Source organism: Rhinolophus hipposideros (genome assembly GCF_964194185.1).
Source record: "Rhinolophus hipposideros genome assembly, chromosome: 3".
Taxonomy (NCBI): Eukaryota; Metazoa; Chordata; class Mammalia; order Chiroptera; family Rhinolophidae; genus Rhinolophus; species Rhinolophus hipposideros.
In genome coordinates this window covers 83,887,000-83,909,233 of record NC_138049.1, presented here as the reverse complement: position 1 = coordinate 83,909,233, position 22,234 = coordinate 83,887,000, and the positions used below count along the sequence as shown (strand labels likewise).

At 36.5% G+C, this 22,234-nt stretch overlaps 1 protein-coding gene across 1 annotated transcript in view; it reads left to right on the top strand.

The window, feature by feature from the left end:
- The window catches only part of LOC308494407 (DNA primase large subunit-like), a gene marked incomplete at both ends in the record, with an annotated part of 230,208 nt that extends 208,177 nt beyond the window's left edge, over nt 1–22,031 (top strand). The window contains 2 exons of the mRNA XM_081042219.1: nt 8,212–8,271; nt 21,807–22,031. Of these exons, the coding sequence (XP_080898345.1) occupies nt 8,212–8,271; nt 21,807–22,031 (285 nt within the window). The remainder of the gene's footprint in view (nt 1–8,211; nt 8,272–21,806) is intronic.
- Between the last annotated feature and the right edge of the window lie 203 nt (nt 22,032–22,234).

The following is a 22,234-nucleotide window of genomic DNA, read 5'->3' as shown; positions in this document are numbered from 1 at the left end:
TATCAAGCTTTTTTAAACCTTGTGAAAGAACTAAATTAAATTAGTAATTTTTCCCTATGGTGCTACCTAAGAAAAAGAAAGAAATGTAAAGCAACGGTCTAATTGCACAGATTCTAGTAAAAAGTGTTCTAAGACTGATTTAAACAGAAATAAGTCACTTTGGTGAGGAAATACATTTATTTTATTACTTAGTAAACATATACTGAGCATTCTACATGTCACCGAGTTTTCAGTGTGTTCAAATCTGGAAGTAGAAAAAAGATGACTAAGAAACTGTTTCAGAGCTTTTAGGCTAGTGGAATAAAAAAGGCATAATTAACTATAATAAAGTATGATAATAACATTAATAAGAATATATTCTAAGTGCTAGTTGTAGATTCAGAGGAGAACAATTTGCTGAGGAGGGAGAGGTGTGACATCAGAAAATGTTTCATGTAGGAAGTGATATTTGAATTGGGTTTGAAAGTTGAGGAGGAGTTTCCCAAGTGGAGGGAAGCAAGGCTGATTGCACGTAAGCAACAGCATTCATTCACCATCGACAAATAATAATTGGGTGAGGACTGTGTTCCAGCTACTATTCAAGACACTGGGGCTACAGTGACGAACGACACCCCTGCCTCCAAGGAGCTGATATTCCAGTGAGGGAGACAGACAATAAACAAGTGTGGTGAGAGAAAACTAGACAACATAAGGGAACAGAATGAGATCTGGGGGAGGCGAGCCTGTTTATAAGGTTGTCAGGGTGTGTTCTGAGAAACCCTCGTCCTAGGAGATCTGTGAAAACAGGTTCTGGGAACAAATTAAATGAGAAATATCACCCCAATAAGTCCTGCCATAAAGAAATCGAAGTAGTTCTGGATTAAACCAAATCAAACAATGCGTTAGAGAAGAAAAGCCACTGAGTCATCACTAGGATTTTGTGAGCTAAAGACACTGTGGGAGAAGCTGGACTAGAGTGTAAAGACTCCTGTGTCCTGTTGGTGCAGGAGCAGGGCCCAGGGCGGTGACTGTGGCCTGGTGAGGACGGCGTGTTTGTGCCCCATGCACGGCTGGGAACCGGCAATGATGGGATCAGATTTGGATTTGAGGAAAGTTACTGTGGTGGCAGTTTGGAAGCTTCAGTGAGGAAAGAATAAAGCTGTAAGCTTTGTGATAAAAAAAAAAAAAAAAAAAAAGAATGGTGAGGGTCTAAACAATGGAGAGGAAAAGGTAGGTTTTAAAGACATTTGGAGGTAGAACCAATTCAGTCAGATAACTAAGTTTATAGACAACGAAGAGTGAGTCAGAAACATTCTTGGCATGTAATGTTTGAAATGAATGCAAGTTCATCTTCAAGAGAGGGAAACTCGCCCCTGGTCTGCCAGTAAATGAAGATCACAGCAGAGTCGTGAGGCAGCACAGGGTAAACTTTGCTGAGTGTGTGAGAAACAACAGAGTAATGTGTTGAAAAGTGTCCCAGACTCTGCTTCTCTCTCACATTTTCTCCCATCTTTGAAATAAAGGAAGGTTTAAAATGAAGTGGAATAAAATCAGCACGGTCTACTATTGAAAGGTTGTGCTTTTGGGGAATAAACAAGACAAGTTTATGGCTTTTAAATAAGACAGAATATGACCTTGAATTAGAGACAGATTAGCTGCATGTCTAATTGGTGAGTGCAGCACACCTAGTTGCTGGCTCACTGGAGCCAAGGACCGGCAGGTGGCTACGTTCTGCTGCCAGATAATCACCTGGACCTCACTGGCAGGCATTAAAGCAAAGGCACAGTGGAATTTGCCTGGCAGGGAGTATTAGAGAGATTAGGAGGAGAGAAGGAAGTGTGGCTCCAATGTAATCCCCATTTCTGTGGTATATACGTATACATGTGTGTCTAAGTATAAATATAGCATTCCCCACCAGCATGTTTTATCACACGTTCATCACCTGGCTGTGATCTATCGCCAATCAAGTGAGGAAGATATCACCTTATTTTCTCTTTGTTTTTCCACTGCAAGGATATCTCGGCTAGCCACTTTCCTAGAATTCAAAAAACAAACTTACCAAATACAAATATAATCAATGTTTTCTTGTAAAAATGACAAACTGCAATATTTTTTTTAAAACAGATTTAATCTTCTTGGTGGACTTTATATTTTTAACTTTATCAGCTGACTAGAGAGAAAAAAAGTTAAAGAATATGAATTACCAAAGTATAGTAGTGTTATGTCCCCACCCCTTATTTTTCTTAGCCTTTTGATTACTAGATTAGAACAATAAATGGATTGTTATGCTTGACATTTTTGTACTTTAGTCTAGAAGTATTGGCATTAAAAACCAAAAGTCAAATTTTCATTTGAGCACTATTCTTAGATCTTCATACAAATTTTTTTCTTTAAATGATAAGCTTGTGTTTTCAAATATGCCTTTATATCATATGGTTGTTCAGACTGTTTGATTATGTTTTTCTAAAGCAGAATTAGGAAACGTCTGGCCTAGGCATCAGAATTAACATTTGCTTTGGTTTCCTCCTGGACAACTTCTCTTTCAGTATTAATTCTGTATGCAAGAGGAAATCATGGTGTGCTCTGCCTCCTCCAGAACGGAACATGAAAACTGGACAGTCCATGCCATTGCTCAGTGGGACACACCTTTTGTGAGCTGTGGGTTACACTTTGATGTTTCTGGGCTATGGAAATGGCAAGTTGTAGACTTCGTTTCATTTACCCTAGTTCTCTGGCTTTGCACATTTTTCTTTCACCTTCCTGGTTGTTTCCTTTCGTCTCCCTACATTTCTTCCTCTCAGTGAGTTTCCATCTCTGTAGTATGAAATTCCCTCACCCTTTCTTATCTCTGACCCTCACTCTGGCCAGTCCCCGCTGGCTGAACTCCTTCCTCGGGGTACTCTCCCTATGAGAGGGCAAAGGCCGTTTGTGAGTTTGGAGGTTCTGCCTTCACAAACGATGTGGGCAAAACAAACACTGTCACAAAGCACTGTTGCCTGACGTCTTGATTCTGGTTTCTTGACGAATTGTTTTTTCTTTTAAAAATGTCCATATCATGTTCAACATAGGATTCTAACACTAAATACAGAGGGTGCCAAAAAAATGTATACACATTTTAAGCAAGGAAAAAACTTTATTAAAATTGTAATACTCAACATATACTGATAACAAAAGATAAATACCAGTCACATTTGACTTCTTTAATTACAAGAGGTGCTCAATGTGGTTACCATTGGCGTCCAGACCCTTCTGATTATGGCAAACTACTGCTTGAGTAACATTGACCAAAGTGTCCACTTGTATAGTTTTTTGGCACCCCTGGTTTATATAAGCAAGCGCATTATGAACTATCTCCCTGCATACTGCCCTCCCCCCAGCATATTTTTTTAAAGGTTAGGTAGGTACGTTCAAAATTAACCATTTTTTCTTCATTCTTGAGAAAACATCAAAGGAAAAGTTTAGTTGTAAAGGAAAACGTACCACTTTGGGTTAAATCTTAATCTTTCGGAGGTTCACAGTAGCCTGGCTATCATGTATATATGTCAAGACTATCTGTCCACAGCCCTGGGACATAGACTGTTCTGTTAAAACTTAACACTTTGAAAAAAGGTTACTTGAATTATGACTAAACAAAACATTTAAATTCTACATGAGACCAACTATTCCAAAACCCCGCATTTCAGGAAATGAGGATGAATCAGTAACCATAGTCATGTATTTCAACCATCACTGCAGGACCATCCCTCTTTGGTCTTAGCGGTGAGTGTTGTCAGCATCTCAATGTTACATTAACACAAGTGGTTTGTTCACTTTGGGAAAAGCAGTCTTTCTACACTACGTAAAACATATTGTAGGGAATTTAGCTTTTGTCCCCAAATTCTGTTTCACAGATTCTCCCTCAGGCATCTGTCCCTGGATTTTAGTGTTTCTTTACTACGTTTCTGTTTTTGCTCCTATTTCGCAAACTGAATTTTAGTATCTTGCTCATACCTCAATTCTCCCTTCCTTTCTTTGATTTTTAGGTTTGCATGTCCTGCCTTGGAGTCATGCAGCCCATCAGCAATTTGCACCAGCACCATCCTCACATAGACATACCTGTAGAATATCTCTGTATAGTGTTTGCCGGTGATGTTTATATCAGAAAAATCTAAGAAAAAAGGGGCAGAAAAAGTCCCAAGTTGCATTCCATATACACATGGTAGAATATCAGAATCACTTGTGAAAATTCTGAAGTCAGCAGAAGGGGGGTGATGGTGACAGTGACACATATGTTACTGCATGAAAAGCATGTTTGTTAATTGTATTGCTTTGTAACTAGTAAATAAGTGGTATTTGGGGTGTTTTACATTTATTTTACATGATAGTTTGTTACTCATATACTTGTATTTTACTGAGTTTTAAAACTAATTAGTTTTATTTAGAAAGTCAGTTGGGGTTGGGGTGTTGAATGATAGGTAATGGCTCACTCCCAAACAGTGGGGGACAGGCTCCTGTTTGAGCATGTAGAACAGCTGTTTTTCAAAAACAGTTTATGCTCATTAAGTGGGAAATGTTTCTATCTCCAAATCTGAACACTTCTTACCACCACAACTGTTACCACTCCATCCAAGCCTCCATCATTGATTTCCTGAATTCTTGTCATGACCTCTCTGTTCCCTACCCCAGGCTGCGCCCAACACCAAAGGCAGAATGATCATGTTAAAAATTGAAGTCAGTTCACATCACGCCTGTGCTTAGAACATAGCAGTAGCTCCCCATTTTACTCAGAGAAAAAGCCAAACTTCATTCACTGGTCTACTATATCTTTGTAATATAGATCATAATGTGAAATTAAAATATATTTTTATTATTGGATTTTTTTGAGTAATGTTGCACATTTTCTATCTTAATTTTAAGACACTTATGTATTTTATATTCCTCTTAAGGAACACAGGATCATTAAGTTGCAAATGATTTTTCTTTCTTTTTTTTTTTTAGAAACACCATTTTTCTTTTATTCCTTTTTAAAACTAATTACTACAAATTGTCTCCGTGCTTTTGAAAGCAAAGTAAATTAGTTCACTCTACAGTTTTTCCACCTCCTTATTGTCAATTTTGTTAATTATACTTTTAAGTTGTTAAGGTTTATAGCATTTACATTATTATATGACTGTAGGTCCCGGTTATTTATTCCTAATTCTGTATTCAAATCTTTAACACTGGTATTTTAGCAAAGATTACCTGTTATTAATTTATTTCTTACGTATCTTTGTTGTCTAGATTTGATCATCAAGCAATTTTTTTTTTTTACATACAAATGAAAAGTTTATTTGTTTGGTTCACAAAAATTACTAATCATCTCTACTTCTCAAATTCTATATATGGATGAACTATTTAAAAATGCTGAAAAAAATTGCAAAAACATTTTCATAGGGGCCATACATAGCCCAAACATGGAAAATAAGTAGAAGTGAATATTTGGTTTTCTAACAATACATTATTCAGATCAATTGTTTCACCCAATCAATTCATTTTGACTTGTTTGTTTTGATCAGTAATAGAATTGGGTGAACTAAAATAAATAATGCCATCCAATAGCTCGTGCACCATCCTAGTGCTCATCCTCTTCAAGCAAGTTTTCTTTCTTTCTTTCCTATGTGTACTTCTGTTGGTATAAAAGGAAAATATAACACTTAAAGACGTTCAACTGATAATTCTCTACACTATATGTTACAGTCATTGCCAGAACAACAAAAATTAATTTTAAGACTAACACAAATAATGGTGAACTCAACCATAATTATTGCAAATGATTTTTTAATTTTTAATTCTTTCTGCAAATCAATGGCCTTCACTAGACAGATGCCTCTATTTTTAACAGGATATATTTCTCCATCTCTGAAATGAAGATAACACTTAACCAATAACAAAGCAGTCCTTTTCTTGGATTTCTCCTGTGAGCTCATTTATTGTCTCCATATCTCCATTACTTGATATTCTTTCTCCTTCTCTATCTCTTCTCCTTGGACCTAAATTTGTCTGTCTTTTTCCAGCCAGTGAAAAGCACTGTCTTCTCCTTTTTCCCATCACACCTTTACACGTGTGCAGAAACTTTTATCCAATCAAATATGCTGTGACATGATCAGTAAAGTTTTTTATGGATAGATGGTTAAATGATTTATTTATGGATTTGCAGGAAAATTTCAAATATAAATTCTTCCTAGGAAGATAAAGCAAAAAGTAGGAGGAAAAGCAAATGATTTTTGTTAAGGAATAGCCTCCTCTGAGAGTGGAACTGGGTGGTTGGGGTTGGAGGGATTTTTTTGTGATTAATCTAAGTTTAACTTTTGATGAAACCTAAAATTTCAAGGTACATAAATCTGTTTCTCATATTCTGTGGCTTATATGTTAGTTTTCCATGATAGTTTTCTTTTTTTTTAATATGTGTATATCACCCAACGAAATATTAATATCTCCTATAAATATTAAGTTGGTGCAAAAGTAATTGCAGTATTTGCAATTATTTTTAATCTTTTAAACCACAATTACTTTTGCACCAAACTAATATTTCTTTATAGCGTGTTTCCCAAGTATATATATTCCTATTGTATAATATGTACATAATGTTACATATTTACTTTGCAAGGAAGATATTTAAATATATTACTTCTATTTACATATATAAAAGAAGAAGAAATATGTATACATAGAATAAGATGTTGGATTCCTTGTTTTGTTTTTACATAAAAAGAATTATGTACCACACAGTTGAGCTTTTTGCTTATTTCTGTGAATTCATTTTTTCTTCAGGTAATTTATGATTATTTAAACTTTATGTCTTTGCTCTCCAAAATTGTAATTCACAGATATTCATGTATTGGTATCATTGATATTTGCCAACAATCAATTCAAGTTCATCTCAACATAACTTGAATTATCTATGGGTAAAAACATTGGTAAATATGAGCTGAGAATGTTAGAATTACTTGGAAGACTTTGTGACTTTTTTCATTTTAAAAAATGTATAGTCATTTTAAATTGATTAATTTATAGTTGTTTTAAATTGATTTATTTTTAATTTTTGCTCTAATAATTCAAGAAAAGTGGACAGGTCAAATAGGCAGATAGGCAGGATCCTGGGTGCTCTGATTGTTGGCATTTACACAGGTCTTTCACACAAGATTTAATTACAAGGTGACCTGAAATTCAGAAATGTAATCTATACGACAATCAGAAAAACAATTATTTTAAACACACTCTTGTCAGTGTTGTATGATGCGTAATTTGTTTGTATATCTGTCAAAAGACTTAGGCTACATTCAGTAATGAACAGAGCAAGAATCGAGACTTCATGTACTTTTCTTTTTGTCGTAGGAAGGTCAGCCTTTTGAAAAGGGATCGAAATTAACATTTCTCCAGAATTTTATTTCCCTTTATTTGAGGCTGTCTCTTAATTCCAGGCTAAATATATGGTTTATTTATTTGACGGGAGAGGTAATGAAACTTTACAAATTTCAACTGGCATTGCACTCTGCTGATAAGAATGAGAGTTTTCACCTCTCTGAAGAGATTACATGAAGTAGAATTGGAAAGCAAATTGTATTTACAAAAGATAGGATGATATTCCTAATAGGAGTTCAGAATTGACTATGCACTCTCATATTCTGCTGAGGTTTACTAGAAATAACTTCATTTCAAAAAAGGACAAATCTGATTGAAGGTAAAATCATTCGCTCTCCACAAATACTCATCCAGAGGGTTTACATTGAATTTCCCTGATGGGCACACAGCTGTATTTTATGCTGTATCTGTATAAACTGGTAATGTGGAAAATAAAAATCTAAATAGTATATTTGATTGCTTCATGCACCAACCATTTAGATTACCAGATTTATATCTACTATTTTAGAAGAAAGGTTGCAATATGATGTTCTGACAATAACTGTCAAAGTCATAATGCTCAGATCTGTTTTCATCTTGTTGTTAAGGTAAAGCTGTTGAAATTCACAGTTGGTAGGTCAGAAAGATCACTTACTATCTCTTGTCATCTGTGGTTTAATGCTGACCTAAGTGGCTAGGGTATAATGCCAAAATTACTACACTGTCCAGGCTGCAGAGATACAGCATGCTCCATGATTTAATGCTTTTCCTGTCTGGAATGAAGATGGCCAACAACCATGAGCTACACTGGTTTAGAAGACACTGAATTTGTAATTATTCTTTCTCTTTTACGATTCATTTTGGATTTTGGAGTTAGTAAAAGGGATACATTACCAGGTAGCCTGTCAGAAATACTTTGAGATGACACATAATGTAAGTAAATTTTAGAATTTTATAACCTAATTCTTTGTCTTTTGTTACTCTGTTTCATTTAGGGTTTTTAATTGCAGCAATAGAAACCACTCCAGCTATTTTCAGCAGAAAGGGATTTATTGCACAGTACTAGGTAGCTTATAAAATTTATAGAAGGTCCGGAGAATGAAGCTTCCATGTTCCAGGACCAGGAATATTGTTACTAGGCAAAGTTAAATCATGAGAAAGCCTTTACTGCAGCTGCCACCTACCCCTCCACATCTAGGGATGAGAACAAGGATCGGTAAACTTTTCTGTAAAGTGCCAGACTAAAAATTTTAGGCTTACAGCCCATGTGGCCTCTGTCACAATGGCTCAGCTCTGCTGTTGTAGTACAAAAGCAGCCATAGTATGTAAATGAACAGGTAGGTTGTGTTCCAGTACAACTTTATTTATGAAAACAGTGGGCCAGATTTGACACACAGGCCCTAGGCAGCCAACCTCAGGAGTAGATCTAGAGCTTTTGCCACAGCTGCCCAGAAGAACCAAAGGCTTTTGCCATCTTCCTTGCAGGAAATCTGATCTTTTTACTTGCCGCCACATCATATTACTCTAATCTACTGCCCACGTTTTGTATTTATCTGTATGGCATACGTGGTGGACTCTTTAACTGCAAGGGAGTCAGGGAAACGTGTTTGGTTTTCATCTTGCCAGCCTCCTTAGTACAACAAGGTAGGCTAGCATAGATTCTGAAAGGAGTAAAACAAGGGTCACAAACTCAGAGGCCTACCTAGGGGTCAGGCAAATAACCCCCCAGAAATGCATCTGGCAGAGATTAGCCCCAGAGAGTATGGTAAGTAGGAACTATGGAGCACTGAATAAGTCATACCGAGGTAGAGGCTTTCATATTGACAAGTTTGAAGACCCTGCACAGGTCAACAACGCATCTGCAGGTCAAATTTAGCCCACCAGTCCTCAGTGTGCAACCATTGATCCTGATCATGGCTGCCTAACCTAGGACAGACATTCAAGAATGGACTTGGAGCTCCATGTACCTCTTGAAATATTCCTTCTGTGAATACATATGTGCTTTTTGTGTGTGTGTGTGTGAGTCTGTGTGTGTGTGTGAGTCTGTGGTGTTCCAGTTTCAAAGGGATCGATAATCCTCCCCAAAAGATGTTGTAGTTATTGAATTCATCATCAGTTATACCAGGCGGTGCTAAGTTTTATAATCATTTTTATGTTTTTTAGTTTTCATGAAATAATTTTTCTATTGTGGTTATGTAATTGCAGAATTTCTTGATAAATTATTTCATAGGAAAAATACATCCTATAATATTACCAATGATGATGAAAATAATAATGCTGACATCACCAACAACTATAGAACCCTTAATGCATGCCAGCCACAGCACAGAGTACTTTGGATGCATTAGCTCTTTTGATCCACATAACAGTACTACCATTAGGTACTATTTTTTTCCTCATTTATGAATAAAGCCTAGAGAAGCTGAGAAAAGTGTATACAGTGATACTGCATATAAGGGATAGAACTTGGATTTGAAATAGGCTGTTGAGTAATTGCTAAAACTTATGAGCCTAACAAGGATTGTGCTGTTCTTCAGTATTTTGGACTGGAGTTGTAATAACTACTGTTGATGTCATTAGCATTTTCCTTTCTAGATTCATGATCCATCCCTCATTATCCATCCTTCACAGTTTACATGAAAACAAAACAAAACAAAAACAAAAAAAATCTGAGGCCTAGCAATACTATGTGACTTGCCTAACGTTCCACAACTGGTTAATAGGAGGCAGAAATCTGGTGGGTCTAGTCCTCTTTCAATTATACCTAAATGTTAAAAATATTCTTATATAAAGACAAAGAATTGAGAATAGAGACTTCTGGTCAAGAAGGCAGAGTGGGTAAATGCTGTGCTTACCTCCTCCCACATCAAAATTACACCTAAATGATAGAACAAGTCATTGAGTATCATCTGAATTCTAGCTGAACAGAAATCCTATAACTAAGGACGTACTGAAGAAGCCATGTCGAGATTGGCAGCTGGGCCAGAGATGCAGAATGGGCAGGTCCCACGTCATGGTATAGTGATTAAGAATCAGGAGGGATATCTTGTCTACAGAGGTCCCCATGAAGAGCAAGGGGTCCCAGGGCCAGGAAGAGGAGTCCCCATAACATCAGGCTGTGAAAACCAGTGGGGATTGCATCCAGGAGGGCTGCTGTAGACTTAGGGGCTGCAGGTTTTACAGGACCCACACACAGACTCACTCACTCTCTCTGGAGACCAGAGAGAGTGAGTGAGTAGAGGTAACAGCATAAAAACACCAGAGATGTAAATAGAGGAACTAAATTGACTAGCTTTCAGGCTAGAAGGTCAGGACAGTTTCTCAGGAGATGGAAGTACTTGGCAGACACCATTGTTCCTTTGTTGAGCTGTCCCCTCACCCAGCCAGCAGGTACAGGTGGGGACCAAATCTGAATTCTCCGTTAACCTGGCCAATACTGTACACTCCGCTCTGCTGATGCCCTGATACCCCACCCAACTCATGCACCTGGCTGAATTGCTTCCAGCAGCTCTTCCACACAAGCAGCCTGCCTTGACTCATGCTGCAGACTTTCCTATAATCTTTCAAAGGTCTACAACCTTCAAACAAGCAGTGCCTGGCATTGGTGTGCCCTGTACCTCTTGCTAAGCTACCCAGCACAAGTGTGACTGATCTGAACTGACAATGTAACTCCCATCAGGTAGCCCCAGGCCAGGCATAAGAAGCGGCCAGTCTTGGCTTGGAATGTAACCTTAACTAAATAGCCACAAACCTGGCACAAGTGTCACATCGTGCAACCTCAGCTCACATCGTGAAACCCTCAGCTCATATCGTGAAACCCACCAAAAGGTCCCAAGCCCATAGTGGCAACCAGCCTCAGTTTGCAGAATAGCCTCTCCTAAGCACCTCCAAGCCCAGCACAAGCAGCAACCAACTGCAGAACACTTTGTACCTCCTACCGAACAGCCCCAAGCCAATACAAGCTGTGGCTGACCTTGACCTGCACCAGAGCGCCTCCCAAGAGGCTCCAGAACCACCATACTTGGTGGCCAGCTTTAGACGACAGCAGAGCATCATCTAACCATCTCTATGAATGACAAAGTGAACTTGGTTGACAGTACAGCCGCACTAAAGATACTCCTGCTCCTTGGGGTCAGCCCCTTCACAACAGCTCATCCACTGTAATGACAGCCAGACCTCACAGTCAGTTAGCCTGAGGGCAAATCCCACCCACTGATCTGCCAACAGCAGTCAAGGCTCAACAGCATCAGGAGAGCACACACAACCCACACAAGGGACACCCCTGGAGCACCCAGCTCAGATGACCAGGAAGACTGTACCATATAGGACACTTAAGGCCACTCTGCCAAGACCAGGAGACTAGCAGATCTACCTGATACATAGACACAGATACATGGAATCACCTAAAATGATGAGACAAAGAAATATGTCCCAAATGAAAGAAGAGGACAAAACTCCAGGAAACGAACTAAACAAAATGGAGATAAGCAGTCTACCAGATGCAGAGTTCAAAGCATTGATTATAAGGATGCTCATTGAACTTAGGGGAAGAATAGATGAATTTAGTGAGGTAGTCAACAAAGAGATAGGAAACAAAAATGGAGATAGGAAAAGAAAAGAACAACTCAGAAATGAAGACTACAGTGACTGAAATGAAGACTGCATTAGAGGATATGAAGCAGAGGATTGAATCAGTGATCTGGAAGACAAGGTAGTAGAAACCAGACAATCAAAAAGCAAAAAGAAAAAAAATCAAATGAGGGTAGTTTAAGGGACTCTGGGACAACATCAAGTGTATGAACATTCATATCATAGGATCAACATTCAATCATACCAGAAGGAGAAAAAAGAGAGCAAGGGATTGATTGAAAAGCTTTTTGAAGAAATAATGACCCCAAACTTCCTTAATCTGGCAAACTAAAGAAATGAGACATACAAATCCAGGAAGCACAGAGAGTCCCAACAGAAATGAACCCCAAAAGGCCCACACCAAGACACATTATAATTAAAATGCCAAAAGTTAAAGACAAAGAGAAAATCTTAAAAGTAGCAAGAGAAAAGCAGTTAGTTACTATAAGGGAGCTCCCATAAGACTGTCGACTGATTTTTCAACAGAAACTTTGCAGGCCAGAAGGGAATGGCACAAAATAGTCAAAGTTATGCAAAACAATTACCTACAACCAAGGTTACTCTACCTAGGATACCTGTTGTTTAGAATCAAATGACAGATAAAGAGCTTCCCACACAAGAAAAAGCTGAAGGAGTTCATCACCACCAAACCAGTATCATAAGAAATGTTAGAGACTTCTTTAAAATGATTAAAAATATGAATAAGAAAATATTGGAAAGAAAAAAATTCTCACTGACAAAGTAAAATACTTAGTAAAAGCAATGGCTCAATCAACACTTTCCAGGACAGACCACATTTTTAGCCACAAAACAAGTCTCAGTAAATTTAAGAAGATTGAAATCATATGGAGCATTTTTCCTGATCAAAATGGTATGAAACTGGAAATCAATTCCAAGAAGAAAACTGAAAACCACACAAACCCTTGGAGGCTAAATAGCATGCTACAAAATAATGAATGTTTCAATAATGAAATCAAGGAAGAAATCAAAAGATACCTTGAGGCAAATGAAGACACAATTTCCCAAAAGCTATGTGATATAGCTAAAGCAGTTCTAAGAGGGAAATTTATAGCAATACAAGCCTACCTCAAGAGGCAAGAAAACCCTCAAATAGACAATTTAACCATACACCTAAAGGAACTAGAAAAAGCACAACAAATAAAGCGCAAAATGAGTAGAAAGAAGGAAATAATAAAGATCAGAGTGGAAATAAACAGAATAGAGTTAAAAAAAACAATAGAAAAGATCAATGAAACCAAGACTGTTTATATGAAAATGTAAACAAAATTGATAAACCTTTAGCCATACTCATCAAGAAAGAGATTTCTCAAATAAAATCAGAAGTGACAGAGAAGTGACAACCAATACCACAGGAATACAAAGAATTGTAAGAAAATAATATGAACAATTATATGTCTACAAACTGTACAACCTGTAAGAAATGGATAAATTCCTAGAAACTTACAGTCTTCCAGGACTGAATCAGGAACAAACAGAAAATCTGAACAGACCAACAACTGCTAACAAGATTATCAGTAATCAAAAAACTCCAAACAAACAAAAATCCGGGACTTCACAGCTGAATTTTGCCAAATGGTCGAAGAATTAGACCTATCTTTCTCAAACTTCTAAAAAATTGAAGAGGTTTCTAAGCTAATTTTATGAGGCCAGCAGTACCCTGATATCAAAATCAGACAAAGACACTATAAAAAAAAGAAAATTATAGGTCAAAATCATATCAGTTCAATAGATGCAGAGAAAGCATTTGATGAAATCCAACATTCATGTATGATAAAAATTCAGCAAAGTGGGGATAGCAGGAACATATCTCAACGTACATAATAAAGGCCATATATGACAAACCCACAGCAAACATCATTCTCAGCAGTGAAAAGCTGAAGGCTTTTTCTTTGAGATCAGGAAGATGACAAGGATGTCCACTTGCACCTCTTTTTTCAGCATAGTATTGGAAGTCCTGGCCATGGCAATCAGACAAAAAAAGCATATAAAAGGCATCCATGTTACAAAGGAAGAAGTAAAACAAACATTATTTCCAGATGACTTGATGGTATTTATAGAGAACCCTTAAGATTACACCAAAAAACTGTTAGAACTAATAAATTCAGTAAAATACTCAGATACAAAATTAATATTCAGAAATTGGTTGCATTTTTTTACTCCAATAATGAACTATCAGAAAGAGAAATTAAGAAAATCCCATTTACGGTTAAGTCAAGAAGGGTGAAACACCTAGGGTAAATTTAACCAAGGAGGTAAAAGACCCATACTCAGAATATTATAAGACATGAAATAAAGAAACTGAAGAAGATACAATAAATGGACACGTATACCATGCTCATGTGAAAATGTCCATTCTGCCCAAAGCAATTTATAGACTCAGTGCAATCTCTATCAAAATACCAATGGCATTTTTTACAGAGCTAGAACAAATAATTCTAAAATTTCTGTGGAACCATAAGAGAAGACCCCAAATAGCCAAAGCAATCTTGACAAAGAACAAAGTTGCAGGTATCACGCTACCTGATATCAAACTATACTACAAGGTTACAGGAATCAAAACAGCATTGTACAGGCATAAAAACAGACACACAGACCAATGGAACAGAATAGAGAACCCAGTAATAAACCCAGGCATGTGGTCAATTAATCTTTAACAATCAGGCAAGAATGTAAATGAGGTAAAGACAGTCTCTTTAATAAATGGTGTTGGGAAAACTGGACACTCATGCAAAAGAAAAAAAAAACAAAACTAGACCGCATTCTTACACCATATACAAGAATAACTCAAAATGAGTTAAAGTCTTAAATGTAAGATCCAAAAACATAAAACCCTAATAGAAGAAAACATAGGCAGTATGTTCTCAACATATTTTTTGGATATGTGTTTTGGGGCAAAGGAAATGAAAGAAAAAATAAATGGAACAACATCAAACTGAAAAGTATTTGCACAGTGAAGGAAACCATCAACAAAATGAAAAAACCTACTGAATGGGAGAAGATACTCACCAATGATACATCTCATAAGGGATTATTATTCAAAATATATTAGGAACTCACACAACTTAACCCCCAAAAGACAATCTGATTAAAAAATGGGAAGAGTATCTGAATATGCATTTCTCCAAAGAGGAATTTGCATTTCCAAAGAGGACATACAGATGGCCAATAGACATGTGCAAAGATGTTCAACATCACTAATTATCAGGGAAATGCAAATGAAAACTACAATGAGACATCACCTCACACTGTTCAGGCTGTCATCAATAAATCAACAAACAAGTGTTGGTGAGGATGTGGAGAAAAGGGAACCCTTGTGCACTGTTGTTGGGATTGCCAATTGGTACAACCACTATAGAAAACAGTACGGGGGTTCCTCAAAGAATTAAAAGTAGGATCACCATATGACCCAGCAATTCCCCTTCTGGGTATTTATCCAAAAAAATCCTCAAACACCACTTCAAAAGGATATATACTTCCCTATGTTCATTTCAGTATAATTTACAATAACCAAGATAGGGAAATAACCTGAGAGTCCATCCGTAGAGGAATGGATAAAGAAAAGGTGGCACACATATACAATGGAATATTACTCAGCCATGAAGAACAATGATATCTTGAAATTTGCAATAACATAGATGGACCTAGAGGGTATTATGCTAAGTGAAGTAAGTCAGAGAAAGACAAATACCATATGATTTCACTTATATGCGGAATGTAAAGAACAAAATAAACAAAACAAACTCATAGATACAGAGAACAAATTGATGACCTCCAGATGGGAGGGGGTTTGGGGTGTGGGTAAAAAAAAGAGAAAGGATAAAGAGGTACAACAGGGTACTTACAAAATAGTCAAAGGGATGTAAACTATAGCACAGGGAATATAGTCAAGAATATGGTAATAACTATGTTGTCAGATTTATCAGGGTGATCACTTTGTAAGTATATAAACTTCTAATCACTGTTGTACACCTAAAACTAATATAATATTGTATGCCAACTATAATCGAAAAATAAAAACAACAACAAATTCTCGGTAGTTTTATCAGAATAGGAATCTCACCAGTTAATCCACAGATGTTTGGTATTTTCAGCTCTAGTTTTACTGTGACTCTTTCCCTTGAAGACTATATTCCTTAATTTGCTCACTCTGCTTGAGTATTTTAATTTTTTATGTTCTTAGTTATTTGTGAACCCTTTTTATGAAGGGGCCTCAGAACTTTCACAAATTGAGGTCTGTTATTCAAACTCTTTTTTTAAAAATATGAAAATTAGATTTAAACATTGAGTTTGTGACATATCCACTAAAAGGTATAGCTTTAGTTCTCCAGTCTGCTTTTGTAGTATCTCCTATTGATTTTTCCTACAAGAGTATTACTATTATTGCCAATTTTTAAAACTTGCCTTAGATTAATAAAGACATTGAAAAGACATGTGTCTAAATCCTAGAAATAATCTAGCTTAAACCACATATAAATCAATGAAATAAAAAGGCTATTTGTGTTCACTGGATGTCTCATTATAGATTTTTGTATCTCCACTTACTATTTTTTCTAATTTAATTTAAAAACAATCTAGTTTTACTGTTAGGTTTCTGCCATCATACCTCCCCACGAAAATAAAAATTTTTTTAAAAAGCCCTATGTTTATTTTCCTGAGGCCTCTATGATCAAACTCACTTTAATGAAAGTTCTGAAAATAACCCAGTTAATTGATGCCATTTGCAGAAGCACTCTGATAGTTCCATATGGCTTTTTTGGTAATACCAGCTGCCTCATTATAAGCTGTCATTGCAAAACCTCTTGATTAAAACCCAAATATCCCATAGGTAAAACAATATTGCTTTCATTTCTTCAAAACCTACATTTGCTGTGGCAGAAATATGAGACTATGTTCACGTGAAGGTCGTTGTGAGCAAAATGTGTTGATTCCAAGCAAATGTTTGAGAGAGATTCACTTAGTAGATGTCAAAAGCTGGCCTGCTAGAAACCTGTTTCCCTCAGTATATTTAGGGAGCAATGTTTCATACTGTCGAGTATTTTTCTTCTTTCAGCATACTCCCTGTGTAAATGAAAACAGGAGGCTCTGAATTTTCATTGAAAATAATTCCTTTAGAAATAGACCTCTTTAGGTACTGGGTCATTCCAAATAGCTGAGTATATATTTTTCCCCACCATATAAATCTCTACAGAAATCTTGTTAAAATCTATCACATATTTTCCTGCAATATTAAACAGAATATACCAAATGCAATGAAACTTTTGTTATTATGTATTAACTCAGGGTCATTATTTCAGATACCAGTTAGATTACTGGGTTAGCAGCCACCATCATCTCTCACGAGTACTTCTGCAGTAATTTCCTGACTCATTCCCCAGCATCTACAACACATGCACCATTCAGTTCTTCCTTCTCCATACAGCTGCTAGAGTGATCTTTAAATAGTGGGAACTGACCATTTTAGTCATCTACTTTTTAAAAAATATTAAAAGGCTTCTCGATCACTCTTAAGATGAAATCCAAAATTTCTAATGTAGCCTGTAGAGTTCTCTACCCCATCCCCCTCTTCTCCAAATTGTGAAAATTCTCACCATTTCCAAATGTAGAATGAAGCAAATTGAATGTTCTTACTTTTTTCTTTTTTTTTTGTTAATGAATAAAGGAAATATAACTCCCAAGGAGAAATAAGTGAAATAGGGGTAACTATTTCTCTATTACTTTTTGTAATTTGATTTACAGCAAAATCTGTTTTCATTGTGTTTGGTTTATTCTCCTGCCCTTCCACTCCAAAAAAGTTTATTTTCCTGAGTAAAATAAAAGGAAACTGAATGGCTACCATATACAATAAGTTCTCCCTTAATGTTGTCAGTAAGTTCTGTGACTTTAAACAAAATGTGTAAGATTAAGTGAAACAATATTACCATAAACTAATGGGTATAAACAATACTTAGGTTCGAACCTCTGGCATCTCATCGGTGTTATAATGAGAAGACTTAACTGCAGGACCTGCTGTACTCTTCCTTCACCTAAAAATAAAAGGGAAAGAAACGCTCCAAAGACAAAGAACCTGTCCTAGAAGAAAGTACAATCCAGGGAAAAGAAGGAAACTTCATAATTTCATCACGCTATCAAGCAACTTAATAGACCATAAGTTCAGTAAAAGGATGTTTACAAAATGAGTTAAGAAAGAGCAATTGTAGACCTTGGGAAGAAAGTTGAAAAACATAACATCACACAGAACCGTGGTACAGACCCTCATTTCAAGACGCTTGGCACTGTTTTAGTTGGTTAATGAGGATATTAATTAAAATGAGGATTCATAAAAAAGCATTCCTTAAACATTTTAAAGTTAAAATATTTAAATGTCATTTATTTGCTAATCTTTTGATATAAGGGCACTGCTTGTTTTTTGAGTATAGTTTGGGGATTCTAATTCAATTTCATCTTTTTTTCTTAAACTATACCCAAAATACATCACCACCAAATTCCAGTTTGAGTTTCTTTCAAGTGAAAAAGAAACTTAGAGATACATGCAAAGCAACATAATCTTTTTCCCTATCTTTTGGGAATTCAACTTTTTTTCTAAGTGATTTTCCTTTCTTGAGTCTTTCCAAAGCATTTACTTTAGATTTCACAGAACCAATAATTATTTTTACATTTCTGTTTCTTGGGTTCTCTCCATAGCAACCCTATGGCATAGCCACTGTTACTATCTCCATTTCACTGATGAGGAAACTGATCACTATATAAAAATCACCATATTTCTTCATGTCCACATGACAGTCTAATAATTCAGTTTAATCCTGAGAGTCATCTTCTCTGGACAGATGTACTGAAAATTTTAACAATTTGAAGCAAGATGTAGACAATCCCCAATATATAATTACAGAACATGGTGCTAGATTCTTTTTGCATGAACTAATACCAGTATGCTTTTTATAATCTTTAGAGCCAAATTTAACTCTAGCATTTATAATGCTATGGTTGTACAATTATTAGACTTTGCATCAAACCTCTAAAAACAAATTCTAGAGCAAGTGATTGAGTTAGAAGGCCTGAATTCTAATTCAGACAAAACCAATTACTAGTTCTGTGACTTTGCATAAACCGTGTAATCTCTTTAGGCCTCAGTTTCCTAGTCTGTCCATGGAAGTTCAACTTAAAGGATCCCCAAGGTCTTTCCAATGTAATGTTCTCTAGTTATAAAATACAAAACCTTCTGATTGAAATGTGCTAGGCAATAAACTTACTTTTCATCAAACACTTTGCAAAATGCAAACTTTATATTAGATTGCCTAGTTTTTAATGAATTGGATGAAAATGAATATAATAAAGAAGTTCACAAATGATTTCATTGTTTATAAAAATTATAGACGTATCATAAAATATTCAGACACACTTTGAAATTAAGTAGCAAAATAGCAGATAAAAAGTTGTTCTTAGTCATGAGTAATAACTCTTAAATCACTCTGTATATTACCAACCTGCTGTACTCTGAGGTTGCTGTGACGTCATCAGCCCAACATGTATCAACAACTGTCGAGAGAGAATCAGAGAATCCTGGGGTACTCAAGCATTACCAGAAAAGACCTTGTTTCTATTTGTTGGTTCACCTGTTAAGAGGGTTTATTCTGGACCATAACATCAAATACTTTAACCCCCTGCTAATCCACTTTAATCTACTCTAATCACATTATGTCCCTCCTTAAGGACTTTTGGTGGCTCCCTGTTGCCTACAGAATTAGGTCTAGACTATTTACCCTTGTTTTCAAGGCTCTCCAAGGTCTGGGCCCAGACTGTCTTTCCAACCTCATTTCCTCTTATCCCCTTCATATGCCTTTCACACCAGGCCTTCTATACGACTTGCTTTCCAGGGACATGCCCTCTTTACCTTGCTCATGAGGTCCTGCTGCTTGCATTGCCCTTGACGTCATTATCCGGGCTTTTATTCTCTCTGTCTTTCCAGACTCCACTCATATAGCACGTCCCTCACAAAGCCTTCCTTGATCTCCCCAGCCAGAATTTCTCTCTAGAGTATAGTAGGCCTTTATCTGTTACTCTTACCACTTTTATTCTTGACAGAGGTTTTTAAGTATGTGACTTAGTAGGCTGGAAATTGATTTAGAGTTAGTCTTAGTCAAATGCATTCTTGTATGCTGAAAACCTTCTAGCTTATAGCATGGCTTTCTGCATATTAAGTCTTCAATTAATATGTGAAATATATGACTGGCATACACTGGTTAGTTCTGGACCCAACTCACCAAATATTTATTAGATATCTACGGTATGCAAGTCATTTCAATACAAAGAGTGAGACATAAAAAGGTTGATAATTATAAGACAGACGACCAAAAGAAGTGTAATGGCTTTTCAGTTTATAAAAAAAATATGAAGTGAAAATACCCCCTAAAAACAACAACGAAACCAACAGAGTAACTAACTCAAGCAAAATGGTATTCTTTTTGTCGTCAAGTCCAACTGCAGAAGGCAGGGAGGGCAGGGATTTGAATTAGGTTGTGTTTCAAGTGATCAATTCAGTCTGACAAATTGGTGGAATGTGAAGAAAGTGACTCAGGCAAGAGGGTCACACTTCAGGAGAAACTTCCTTGTGAGTGTTATGTTCTTATGCCACACCCCAACAGGAGGCACCAAGAGATAGTAAAGGTTTACAAGTTTTAAGGAATGAATGCAATATGAAATTGTTGATCTTGGCACAAGAACAAGACAGTACAGCATATTCTACTGGTTATGAGCATGGACTCTGCTAATTCATAGCCGTCTCCAGCCCTGTCAGTGTGATCTTGGGCAAGATACTGAATTTCTCTCTTTCTCAGATGCTTCATCTGAAAAACTGGGAAAATATTGATAATCTACCTTCAGAGGGCTCCTATGGAAGTTAACCAGGTATATACATCTAGATGAGCATGTGTGTTTATGCCACCTAGGACGAAGTCTGGCACCGAGTAGGAATTAAATAACTTTTTGCTAGTATTAAGGACTATATTTTGGTTCACCATTAGTAAATGTTAGAATCAAAATGTAGAAAAAGTACGACTTGCTGAATCTTCAAATTAAGAAAGTATTGATACCTTCAAAGGCTCACTGAGTACTAAAGGCACAGGGTAAAGGGTAATTTGAAAGAACATTCAAAATTTAATTTCAAGTTTAGTGATAGCAATTGAGAAAAGAAACAGCATAAAACTATGAACCTGGTCATGTTTGCATTAAGCCATAATGAAAATTACAAAAAGAAAAAGATTTTCTATATAAAGTAAGATCAGAAAAAGCCCAAGATTTGAATGTAGAAATTACATTAAATTAGGTAGCTTTTTCAGAGTTTGTATTATGCTAAATTGGATCACTTATGCCAGACTTACAAATAAACTCTAATATATCGATGGTATCATGGATCAGTATCAAAACAGTGTCTGAGTTTATATCCATCCCCTGTGATTCTGGAATGTTTTAAATATCCTTCATTTTTAGTAGCAGATATTTACTGTCTGACGTTATGCCAGGGATTTTGCTTGGAAATGCCTCTGAGCCATTCACGATGCTGAGTAGAAACTGGATATTGGATAGGGAACCGGAGCAAAGTGCAGAGGTTTGAGTTGGAAATATAAATGTGTGTCACTAAGGTTTAGGTCGTGGCGAAGCTCCCTCTGAATGAAATATAAGCAGTGGATTGCGTGCTGTGAATGAGAAGTGCTAGGATCCATGTTTCAGGTATTAAGTAGATTTTAAATGAGATCTGGGACCATTGTTGAAGCTCTTTTATTTATACTTTTGCTGTGTATTAACACATTCACTTTCCTGTACAGGTCGATGATTGTGGCTTTTCATTGAATCCTCCTAATCAGTTCTTTATTGAGAGCCAAAGGATTCTAAGTGGTGGTAAAGACATCAAGAAGGAATCCATCCAACCAGAAACTCCTCAACCCAAACCAAGTGTCCAGAAAACCAAGGATGCGTCATCTGCTCTGGCTTCTCTAAATTTCTTTCTGGGAGTGGATATGGAGGGACTAGAGGATTATTTCAATGAATGATTCTTGGGCAGTTAGTGACCCTTTTTCCTCACTAGCTTTCAGACCTCACTTTTAACAGTTTTGCCTTTTTCTTTTTTAATCTTTTTGTCTAACTTCTCCCTCCTTCCCATCCCACCTCAATCCATCCACATTCTTAGAAAACTCATCTTAGGAAAGCAGGCTTGCAGATAAAAACAAAGACCTCAACCATATTTTGCTTTGAC